The 12,048-nt window shown below is 48.5% G+C and overlaps 1 protein-coding gene across 2 annotated transcripts in view; it reads right to left on the bottom strand.

The window, feature by feature from the left end:
- Nucleotides 1-12,048, bottom strand: part of KIAA1614 — a gene marked incomplete at its 5' end in the record, with an annotated part of 28,013 nt that overhangs the window by 13,745 nt on the left and 2,220 nt on the right. For both annotated transcript variants that reach the window (XM_081865111.1, XM_081865110.1), the window contains 4 exons: nt 1,930-2,110; nt 3,728-5,421; nt 6,819-6,962; nt 11,813-11,876. In XM_081865111.1, the coding sequence (XP_081721237.1) occupies nt 1,930-2,110; nt 3,728-5,421; nt 6,819-6,962; nt 11,813-11,876 (2,083 nt within the window). The remainder of the gene's footprint in view (nt 1-1,929; nt 2,111-3,727; nt 5,422-6,818; nt 6,963-11,812; nt 11,877-12,048) is intronic.

The raw sequence follows: 12,048 nt of genomic DNA on the forward strand, positions 1-12,048 counted from the left end.
ACTTATCAGACATAACCTCCCCTTTTCTAGAGAACCTCAGGGTTGTGTGTTCAAGTCCCGTGTTGGGCAAAATATTCCTGCATTGTAGGGGGTTAGACTAGATGACTCTCGTGGTCCCTTCCAACTCTGCGATTCCACAATGCAATGATGTTTTAAATCGAGGGGAAGGAAAGCACCCATGGCGGTTACTTAAAAACCACCATGCTTCTAGCAAACGCTATACGAAGTTTGCATATGATCCAATTACTTTACTCACCATGTCAAATAACTAGATAACAACGTTAACTGAATTGTGCCCAACAGTTTACTCTGCTAAATTTGGCTAGTATGAAACTGGACTTCTGTAAAAACTTTCTACTGGAGAAAACAATACTGTGCGCCATTACAGCATTTCCGATATAATCCCTGGGTAAGATGGAAAAGCCTTAAATTTCCGTTGATTCAGAAAGGTAACCATAGCAACAGCTGTCTGGAGATTTTGGCAGGGAGGGAGAAGCAGGCCAAGGCGGATTTGATGGGTGGGGGTGGGGAGTGAGAGGGCAAAAGCAGCAGGGAGAGTGGCAAGGTCTAGAGCCAGCTGGCAGCGCCACAGGGCTGTGCTAACTGGCAGCGAGAGGGAACAGCCCAGGCTGAGAGAGCAGAGGGCACCTGCAGACCTGGCTGCATCTGGATGAAGGAAAGGTTGCAGCACCGAAGGAGAGGAAGAGCTGGCATTTTATTCAAAGAACCGGGTGGCGCTGTGGGTTAAACCACAGAGCCTAGGGCTTGCCGATCAGAAGGTCAGCGGTTCGAATCCCCGCCATGGGGTGAGCTCCCGTTGCTCAGTCCCTGCTCCTGCCAATCTAGCAGTTCGAAAGCACGTCAAAGTGCAAGTAGATAAATAGGTACCACTCTGGTGGGAAGGTAAACGGCATTTCCGTGCGCTGCTCTTGTTCACCAGAAGCGGCTTAGTCATGCTGGCCACATGACCCGGAAGCTGTACGCCGGCTCCCTCGGCCAATAAAGCAAGATGAGCTCCGCAACCCCAGAGTCGGTCACGACTGGACCTACTGGTCAGGGGTCCCTTTACCTTTACCTTTAAGGGACCCTCTCACGTGGGTGGCGCTGTGGTCTAAACCACTGAGCCTAGGGCTTGCAGATCAGGAGGTCGATGGTTCAAATCCCCATGACGGAGTGAGCTCCCATTGCTTGGTCCCAGCTCCTGTCAACCTAGCAGTTCGAAAGCACACCAGCGCAAGTAGACAAATAGGTACCACTCCGGCGAGAAGGTAAATGGTGTTTCCATGCACTGCTCTGGTTTTGCCAGAAGTGGCTTAGTCATGCGGGCCATGTGACCCGGAAAAACTGTCTGTGGACAAATGCCAGCTCCCACGGCCAGTAAACCAAGATGAGCGCCGCAACCCCAGAGTCATTCGCGACTGGACTTAACTGTCAGGGGTCCTTTACCTTTTTTTTTAAGGGACTTTGAGTGTCATCTGGTCCAGCCCCCTGCGATGCAGGAATCTTAACTAAATCTTTCATGGCAGGTGGCCATCCAACCTCTGCTTAAAAACCTCCAAGGAAGGAGCGTCTACCACTTCCCGAGGGAGACCGTCACACTGTCGAACAGCTCTTACCATCAGAAAGTCCTTCCTGAGGTTGAGCCGGAATCTCCTTTCATGCAACTTAAAGGAAAGTAAGAAAAACCCTCCCAATGCACTGATGAAACACCGTTTGGCAACATCACCGGTTTGCAGAAAGGTCTTATGCTATCAGATCTGCTATCAGATTTTGTTCTCCATCAGAACAAAAGGGAAATTCCAGAATGGAGGTGCAAGCCGCCAGATGCCCCTTGCGGGTCCTGACTTTAGAAAAGGAAGGCTTGATCTAACGGCTGCCCCCCCAAACCCATTGCTTCATGGCAATGTGCGGCGGGGCATGTTTACTCACCACTGGGCTGCACTCGATGGCTTTGTCTTTGGAGCCTCAGCAGTTGGAGCTTCCCTACGGATTGGCTGAGCTGAGGTTGTCAAGTTGGTCTCCTCCCTTGTTGGCGAGAGACTAATGGCAGCAGAAGTGATGGCATTGGCAGCAATAGGGGGAACACCAGGGGCGGAGGAAGACAGTGGACCTGTTGCAACAACACAGACACTTCCAATGGCCTCTGCTTTAAAAAAACAGACACACACCCTGGGGGTGGACTTGCACCATCCGCTAATGTGCCTGGGCATATTCTTATTTATTAAGAAACGTGGTTCTCCCCGCCACCCTATCTCATATCAGATGCTGCCCAGGCTAGAGTAGGAATCCGGCTTTGGAAATCTAAGGCTACATCTTGCCCGTACACACTTAGGTTTTGTACTATCTGACTGCCATCGCTTCCCCAATGCACCACCCCAAAGCTAGAGAACTGTAGTTTGGTGAGGGTGCTGAGAACCCTGCGAATTCTTTGTTTCACTCCTTACACCCCAAATGCAATTGCTTGTGAGGACGTAATGGCTTTTAACCTTTTAAGTTAAATAAACAGGTTTTGCAGAAATGGGTTAAAGACGGAGCAGGGGGAAAGTAAGGTTCTGAATCATGAAGAGAAGTCTGAACGATTGCATTTTCAGTGACCAAACTTTGTGCCTTCCATCACCCTCATGCTAAGGTCTGACTATAGCACATCTCCAGTAGAAGCAGAAGTTATGTGCAACAGGCACATCGCTGCAGTTTGGCAACTATGATGTCCACAAAAACAATACACAAGCTACATCAACAGCACGACTACAGTGCACCATTTGGTTGTGACTGCTGAATAGAGCTCATTTAGCTCCTCTGGAGGAGCAAAAAACATCTGCAGGGAATTACTTGGAAAGAATGAGCCTGCTGAAAGCTTTTTTGGAGAATTCTCTGAAAGAACTAGGGAAGAACAAGCATGCTCATTCTGAATCAAGATGTGAGGAATTTGTATCTAGTGGAAAATGGGGTTTTCCAGAAACTGTCTCTGTTATATGACATGTGACTAAACTTAATTAAAGCCTGGTAATTTTTGAGAAAAACCTAACTTTTCAGGCACGCTAAGATCTACTTAAATTTCCAACTGACACCTGGAAACCAAGGTGTTTATTGGCTCTTTTTCATATAAAAGAAATCATAACTACTATTCAGGTGTTTTGTAACTGCTTGGTAACTGGAACTTTTAATGCTGAAACAGGTAATTCATCTGCATTCCTCGTCCGCTAAAACAGGTGATCTTCTGCAATTCACAGCTGCCCAGTTAGGGACAGCATCTTGGGCGTCTCCACATTCCCTGCCCCTGAAAATAGGCTTTCTAGTCCTGGTTGCAACAGCAGATTTGGAAAGCAAGAGGAAATACCCACAAAGGCACCACGGTTTTTTTCTTATTCGCATGCCACCTTATTAAACCTCAAAATTTGCTGCTGCAAGATCCTGTGATGACCACCAAAATTTAGGTTGCTTTAAAAGGAAGTTCATGGAGGATGCTTCCCCCCCTTTGCTTAGCTCTCGGTTCCTTTTCACCCATCCTAAAGGTACCCTTAATCAAAATTTGCGGAAAAACTTAAATACTGTATTCACAGTCAGGGTCAGGCATGCAAAATAAGCAAATCCATGCAAGTTTAATAACTCTGAATAAATCAATCTGACTTGCACAAATTATCTAGAGTACAAATTCTGAACTGCCTTGCTGGACGGCCTACCACGATGCCCTCTCTACAGTTGTCCAAAGGGCAACATTACCTCTTACCTTGATTTTTTTCCAGCTTCTGTCTCTCCTGGGGCTGTTCCTCTCTGCTCTTCACTGTAGCAGTCACTAAGGTTTTTGGCTCGTGCTTGGCATATGTGTTGTTGCAGTTGTTGGTGGACAAGGCCAGGAGCTGGTTCTTGGAGAGCATCTTTGGACTCTGCTGGCCACTCTCCTCCTCCTGTCCAGATGCACACACATTCTGGAAGCTATTAGAGGAGGCCGAGTAAATTGATCGTTCATTGGCTTGGTCCACCCGCCCAGGATCCTGGCTAGTGAGCTTGTGGCTGCCGCTCAGAGCAGCCCTCCTGTAAGGCATAGGGGAAGGATGGGCTTTTCCAGTGGTGGGTGGGGCAGGAATTCGGTAAGCAAAGTTGTAGCCGGCACTCATCTCTTCAGTTAGCTGCTGGGAAGGGCCCTGCTCTTGCTTGGCTTGACTTAAATTGTTTGTTGGCCTACGGGTTCGGTTGGAAGTTTCCACCGGCTTCTTGTTCACGGAGTCTGCGGCACCATCAGGGACCAGATGGGAAGGCAACTGCTGAGGGGGGGAGGTGGGTGCAGATTGCTTTAATGTGGCCTTGGACAGCTTTGGATGTTCCTGCACCCTGCCTTTCTTCACCAGTTGATACAGATCTACCGGCTGGTTGCTTCTGGGAAAGGCTTCTGCCTTACCGGCTGCCATTTTGGTCACCTGATCTCTGACTTCAGAGGCCCCCTTCAAGGAACAGTCGTTGGCTTGATTAGCACTCGATTCAATTTCCCCTCTGCGAGGCACCATTTCCCCTCCACTAGCACGGCAGCTGCCATCTGCTCTGGGCCTCTCCCCGTTGGCCTTGCTGTTCTTGGCTTCCCCCTCTGAAGGGGAAAATGGCCTAGGATCCGGACCAGGCCCACGGTGCCGGGAGCTTTTGACCACTGACCGTTGGCTGCTGGCACCAGCCTCCTCGCTGTCCGTCCTGTAGCTGTCCGATGTATCGGTGGTGCTGTCCAGAGCAGAATCCACCTCATCTATGCAAGTCACTTCCCCTATGTACGTCTCCTTGATGCGCTCTGTGTAAACACGCTGACGGGAAGGAAGGATCCACAGCGGAGTTCCTTTGGGACCCAAAGCCCTGGTTCGCGAGTCCTCCTGGGTAGCGTTGAGCTCTTTGTTTTCATTGGCCCGAACTAGCTCCTTACCCTCTCGGGGGGTGTTGCAAGACTGATTTGCAGTCTGATTTGCTCCGGTATCTGGGTTCTGACTGGCTGCCAGATTCCTGACGTAAGATCCGCATGCGCTACACTTGCCTTCCTCGTTGACCACCAAAGGCTTCCTCTTCTCGGAGCGCCCCCTGCCGCCTTGCTGTTCCCAGCCGGGTTTGCTGCCACCGCCACCGCCGCTCTCTTTGCGGTGAAGCTCACCGTTGATGTAATCCGAAAGGTCCGGTTTGGAGACCAGCGGGCCGCGGCCCAGAGACAGGAGGACGGAATCCAACACCCGCTTCTGACGCAGCTGGAGGCGCTCCAAGTAGCGGACTTCGGCATCTCGCGCAGACTCATCTTCGAAACGCACTCGGGACGGGGACGGCCCTCGCTTCCTTTGCTGCTCGCTGCTGGATTCCCCGCTGGACGAGTCGCTCAGGTTGCCGCTGGCGTGGGGGTCTCCATCCTTCAGAGCAAAGCTCTTTGCGTCTGCAGCAGAGATCCCGCAGCCATCCCTGAGGCACACAACAGACAGAGTAAGACTGTGCGCCTGTTCACACTGATCATCCTTACCTCCGACTGAGCTGCCTCCAAATGCTGGGCAGAGGGCACCACCTGGCTTACTAAGCACCCAGGACGTTGTCATGAAATAAAATCAACATAATCCTCCAGATTCAATAACTCTGCATAAGCTGCCAGTGTGCTTGGCATAGAGGACGGAGAATGTGTTCCACTAGCGCTTACAATAATCTTTGGTGTGCTGGCCATGTGAGAGTGAGCGATACCCTCATCTGTTGCACAACAAAAGATCAGCACACTGGTTTCTTTAGCATTAAACAACGGTTTCACAGCACAGTGACCAGGAATTCAGTTTCCCATGAGATCCAGGAGCTTGCCACACATCTTGTAAACAACCATGTCAAGTTATGCTTCCCCTCCTGTGCTGAAAGACCTTTTAGCTGTCATTGGTTTTTCCCTCTAAATCTTATTCTAAAAAGTTTGGTCAAGTGAATTTGTCATACAATATGTTCTTATGTTTATATTCATGACTATATTTCTGTACAGGAACCAGCTAGGCCCTGTTTTGATAATTATGGATGCCTAAGTCATATCAATCAGATCGTGAAGCTGAGGCTCCAATACTTGGGCCACCTCATGAGAAGAGAAGACTCCCTGGAAAAGACCCTGATGTAGGGAAAGACTGAGGGCACAAGGAGAAGGGGGTGACAGAGGACGAGATGGTTGGACAGCGTTCTCGAAGCTACCAGCATGAGTTTGACTAAACTGCGGGAGGCAGCGGAAGACAGGAGTGCCTGGCGTGCTCTGGTCCATGGGGTCACAAAGAGTCGGACACGACTGAACAACAACAACAAAGTCATATCAATGGTGTGACTGCAATTAATAGAATTGATGATTTCACTCCATCAAATGTTTGCATCTCAATCCAAAGTTATGTTTTTCATCACATACATTGTTGTTGTTTTCCTGGTCCAGAATCAACACACATTATAATTCCTGGGGTGCTCTCCTTGATTAGTTGGCATAGCACCTCACTCCGACCATAGTTTTAGACTAGGCAGTACGTGCTAACACCTTGATGAGATGAAGTAAGATAGACAATATAGCTCCCCCAATGGGGGGTGGCTGATAGAAAATCCGCTAGCACTAGGTACAAATGTATTCAATAAGTACAGCGGACAGGTACACGGTTGGCAGTGTATTGCAATTTTGGGAGTGGAGAACTATAGATGCGAACAGCACAGGCGGTTTACAAGTGTGAAAGATGAAAAGGCAATAAATGCAAAAGCTGGAATGGAGGGCTGCGGACAGGAAACACAGTACAGATCCTTCTTCCTGCCCTCTTCCCTGATCTGCCTCCCAGGCCCAGAGCAGGATAAATCACTGGCCTTACCTCCTTTCCTGAGGGGCAGTAGGCAGGATGTTATGGCTTGCTCGGAGCGGGTTCGTCCTGGCCTTCATGCGAGCTCTCTGCAGCAGTTGCTTGGCCTGTTCATGCCTGGGACTCAGCTCCAGCTCCTGGTTGGGAACAAAGGCCCTGCAGGCAAAGCAGCAGGGAGCAAGGAAGCAGCGGAGGATTAGGAAAAAAATAACAAGGATTAAGAGTGGTTTAACAGTGACGGTGGCAGCAGTGTGGTGGGGAGACAACACACTCATAGAGCCTGGGTTTAGGTCCCCTGCAGCTGCCTGAGTTCACACTAGGTGGCATCTTTTAGGTCAAGATATAGCCAGCTTGGTAACATCCATCTCAAAACTGATTTCTAGACACGCAGCCAGGATGAAAAGCTGCAGGGAGGTCAAAGCATTTAAGGCTGAAATTTGTACATTCAGTTACATACGACAGCGTCTATAAGACGCACCAGACCACAAGACGCACCTAGTTTTTGGAGGAGGAAAACAAGAAAAATCTCAGAAGCCAGAACAGCAAGAGGGATCGCTGCGCAGTGAAAGCAGCAATCCCTCTTGCTGTTCTGGCTTCTGTGATAGCTGTGCAGCCTGCATTCGCTCCATAAGACGCACATACATTTCCCCTTACTTTTTAGGAGGGAAAAAGTGAGTCTTATAGAGCAAAAAATACGGTACTTGGTAGTGCCTTAAAAAGTGCCCCCCATCCCCACCGAAGAGAGCCCCAAGCAGCCTTGCATGCACATTTTTAAAAGAATTGGAAGGCTCTGCAGTACCCAAAACACTGGAGTGGAAGACTATACATTGTTCAAAACAACAACAACACACAGATTGATGATAATGAGATAGATAGATGATAGATAGATAGATAGATAGATAGATAGATAGATAGATAGATGATAGATAGATGATAGATAGATAGATAGATAGATAGATAGATAGATAGATAGATAGATAGATAGATAGATAGATCTCTAGCACATATGATGTCAAAGGCACCCTGGAGGTGCCCACAACTGGCAAATTCATATTTTCTGAACACAGCACTACTTGTGTTGCCAGGGGCCAGCTCTGGTCTTTCAAGCACACCTGCACCAAATAAACCTGAAGAAGTGAGTTTCCCCACAGATCAGGGCAAGACTAAGAAGCCCCACAGATCAGGGCAAGACTAAGAAGCAAGACTAATGGGCAATAGGTCTTCTCTACGAAATTGCTTCCACATTCCCAAAGTATGTCACCTCAAGACTCAAGGAGACACTCTGGTTTAAAGAAAAAGGAAAACAAACAAACAAACAAACAAGACAGACAATCCAGGGAGCATTTGCCTAATGAGTTTTGAGGCCAAGGATCTTCTCGCTTCAGGAAGTAATCTCACCCACTCCCACAAAAAAAAAGCAAGGGAGCACACTCTACATGCCTAGATGAGATGTTTTGTTTTAATTGTTCCCCTGAAAAGGGTATTGTGTTGCTCGATAAATACTGACTTGCGCCAGTCTTTATTTATTTAATGAACAGCTTCCCACGAGGCGTCCCAAAGTGATTTATAACACAATAAAAACCATACAGAGAATAATTACAGATACAGAAAAGGCAAAAATGATGGGTTTCTTCTTAAACAGATATTAGTATTCTGCCCTTCCTTCAAGAACTCAGAGTGGTGTCCATGGGTTTCTTTCAATCTGCTTTATCTTTGTAACATCCTTGGATAGCAGACGTAAGCAGAGAAGCAGTGGCTGATTCAATATTAATAGTGAGCTTCAAGGTTGAGAAGGACTGAGCAATATAGATATACAACCCTACCCACCCTGACTAGGGAGTAAGCACCGTCAAATTTACTTCTGAGTAAACATCATTAGGATTGCCCTGCAAATGTGGGACTATAGCTACTACACCAGATGGGTTAAGAAGCTGCTTTATATTCAGTTAGATTCTTGGTCCATGTAGCTCAGGACTGTCTACACCAGTGTTCACCTTTTTTTTCAAACCCAGGACTCGCCATTAGACAGAGCATGCTTTTGGGGACCAATTTCTTAATTTTTAAAAATGATACAGTGCTGCTGTTGCGACACACCTTAGATCAGGCAATGACCCACCAATGGTCCACTGCAGAGCATTCCAAACTTTTCACGTTGGTGACACACTTTTTAGACATGCATCATTTAGCAACACAGTAAAGGGAGGGAAATGTAAAGGACCCCTGGACTGTTAAATCCAGTCAAAGGTGACTATGGGGTTGCGGCACTCATCTGGCATTCAGGCCACGGGAATTGCCATATGTCCACAGCTTTCTGGGTCATGTGGCCAGCAGGACTCAACTGCTTCTGGCGCAACGGGACACCGTGTCAAGTGCCAGAGCACACGGAAACATCATTTACCTTCCCGCCGCAGTGGCACCTATTTATCTACTTGCACTTTGACGTGCTTTTGAACTGCTAGGTTGGCAGAAGCTGGGACAGGGCAACGGGAGCTCACCCCGTTGCGGGGATTTGAACCACCGACCTTCTGATCGGCAAGCCCAAGATGCTGAAACCAACCCCTTTCCAGCCCCAGGAGGAGCGCAGGGAGCGTTTGCGCAACACACCTACACTGTAGCTGGCACACTAACGTGTTGAGACACACAGTTTGGAAAGCTCTGGTCTACTGACTGACAGCATCTCTCCAGCATGTCGGATCCAATTCTCTCCCAGTCCTGCTTCTTTCAGATATATCTGGAGATCCCAGGGATTGAACCTGGGATGATGTTATGGGTTTGGGGGGAGGGCTAGAATTAATCAAGGTTTGGTTAAATTTTGCCAAATGTGCGACACCCCTGGATTTACTTACGCTAACAAGCTAAGCCAGCTCAGGCAGAGCTAGCTGGATGGGCCATTAGCAGGGGACAAAGGCCACCGGTGGCCTGTCCAGGAAACCACCAGAGGTTTAGGGTTTCAACTTTGAATGGCACAGGTTGTTGGGAGGTCCTTGGAGTTGGTTAGCAATGGGGAGGAGGAAGAGGTTCAGCACTCCACATGAGCTAGGGATGGCAGGCTGGAACAAAGAGACCCAGAGGATGGCTTTTTGCAGTCCTTTCATCCAAAGCTGCCCTTAATGCAGAAACCAGACCTCATAGGATGTGAATAGCCAGCAATCCCTCCCTCTAGGTGCAGATTGTATCTATGTATAAATTACCGTATTTTTCGCACCATAGGACGCACTTTTTCCCCTTCAAAAATGAAGGGGGAATGTGTGTGCGTCCTATGGAGCAAAGACAGCATAGCCCCGCGACCCTCTGCCGGCTGGAGAGGTGACGCGCGGCTATGGCAGGAGCCTCTATAGCCTTTCCACTGCTCCCCGAACTGCTCTTTGGGGCTGGTGGTGGGCTTCCCCCCCCACCAGCCCCAAAGAGCAGGTCGAAAGGAACCTGAAGCCTGGAGGTTGAGAGAGGTCGGTGCGCACCGACCCCTCTCGCTCTCCAGGCTTCCAAGGTAGCCGCCTGAAGGCGTCTGAACACACCTTAAACGGCACCTTGTTTTAGAGGGGGGAAACAAGAGGGGGGAAATTCTCCCCCTCTCTGCGCAGCGCCTCCTGCCACTTCGCTGAAGGGGCGCTGGGCAGAGAGGGAGAGAAATTTTTTTTCTTGTTCTCCCCCCTCTAAAACAAGGTGCGTCCTATTGTCCGGTGCGTCCTATGGTGCGAAAAATACGATAAACCACGTATCATCAAGACACCACAGTCTTTGCTGTGTCTCATTGTCTCCAAAGGGAGCACAGACCCTGGTAAGGGCACCTGCAACCCCTGGAATCTTGCGCCGCTTGGGGATCCAGGGGTGGCGTGGAACAATCTCACGCCTGCAACGCAGCTACTCTGAGAAACAACTCTTCCTCTAAAGCCTGTGCTGGATCTGCTGGTAACACCCTCTAACTCTGTGCTGAGTCAAAGCCCCCTACCCCCTCCATGCATCGCTGCTGGCGTGCCAAGCATCGGCCTGCAATGGTTTTCTTTATCCCTTCCCGTCTTCTGAGCACTGCAACACTAGAAAAGGAAAGGGGTGAGTGGGTGGTTGGGGGGGGGGTCCACCATCTTAAAGCTTTCACTGTTTCACCATGTGACCCATTTCTCTCTGCACACTCAACATGCCTCTCGCTCAAACCCTTCCCCTATTGGTCTTCACCCTAATCTTCGTGATTATTTTAATCCGCTCACAGACTCACTTCAGCTGGCCTAAGCTTAACTCTTTCACTGCAGCCTGCACACCTCGCGACGCACATACGGAGGCTCGCATCTTGCTCTGCTGAGGTTTTTCGGAAGGAGCAGCAGAGCACAATGAAGCTGACTGCTGTTTTACAGAGAAAACACTCCCCCGGTGATGTGCAGAAGCCCCTTGTGTAATTTCAGTTCATAATTTCCCAGATGTTTTGCCCGGGGGGCGGTAATGTTATTTTCAGCAACAAACCAACTACGATGGCCTTTAAGCAAACCACTCTCTCGTCGCACCCATAGCGTAATTTGAAGCAGCGGTTCCCAAAGTGCGGTCTGTGGCACGTCTGTGGATTTGTGGTTGAAGATGGGAGATGGAATATCCATATGTCCGCACTGACTTTTAATTGTATTTTTATTTCTTCCTTCGTATTTTATTGCATTACAATTTGAATTCTAGAAAATACAATATATAAGAAATGAAAGAAGCTATAAAAATGCTATTAAAAATCGTACACCATCTAGCATGGCGTATTGCAATTGCTGCAACAGGCAGAAAAATCATTAAGTGGTCTGCAATGACCCTCATCAATATTCAAGCAGTCTGGGGGATGGGGATTAGAACTAATAATTTAAAGCACATCTTTTCCCTAAAAGAATCTGGGGAACCGCAAATTAAATGGGAACACAAACAGCTGCAAACATGCAGTCAACTCCAGTGTGAAGTCCCAAGTTAGAAATGGCTATCAGCAATTTTGGATTGTGTCTCCTTGCCTTAGCAGGGGAATAAGGACACTGAAATCTTACCGGTAGCCTTCAGAATCCTGTAACGAAACTCCAGAATCCCAGTCTACATCATTTGCCAGAATCTCTGTAGACACAGGACAAGAGAAGTACATGTTATTATTGTGTATACGTTAGCCACATGAAATGCAGCATGGTGTGTGTGAAAACACAGATCTCATACAGAGAAAAGGCTATTTATATTCAGTGTTCCTCACCCCCAAAGATTTGGGCCCAATTCTGCTCTTAGTGTCTCAATT

The sequence above is a fragment of the Podarcis erhardii genome (genome assembly GCF_964252035.2).
Source record: "Podarcis erhardii genome assembly, chromosome: 6".
In the NCBI taxonomy this organism is placed as follows: Eukaryota; Metazoa; Chordata; class Lepidosauria; order Squamata; family Lacertidae; genus Podarcis; species Podarcis erhardii.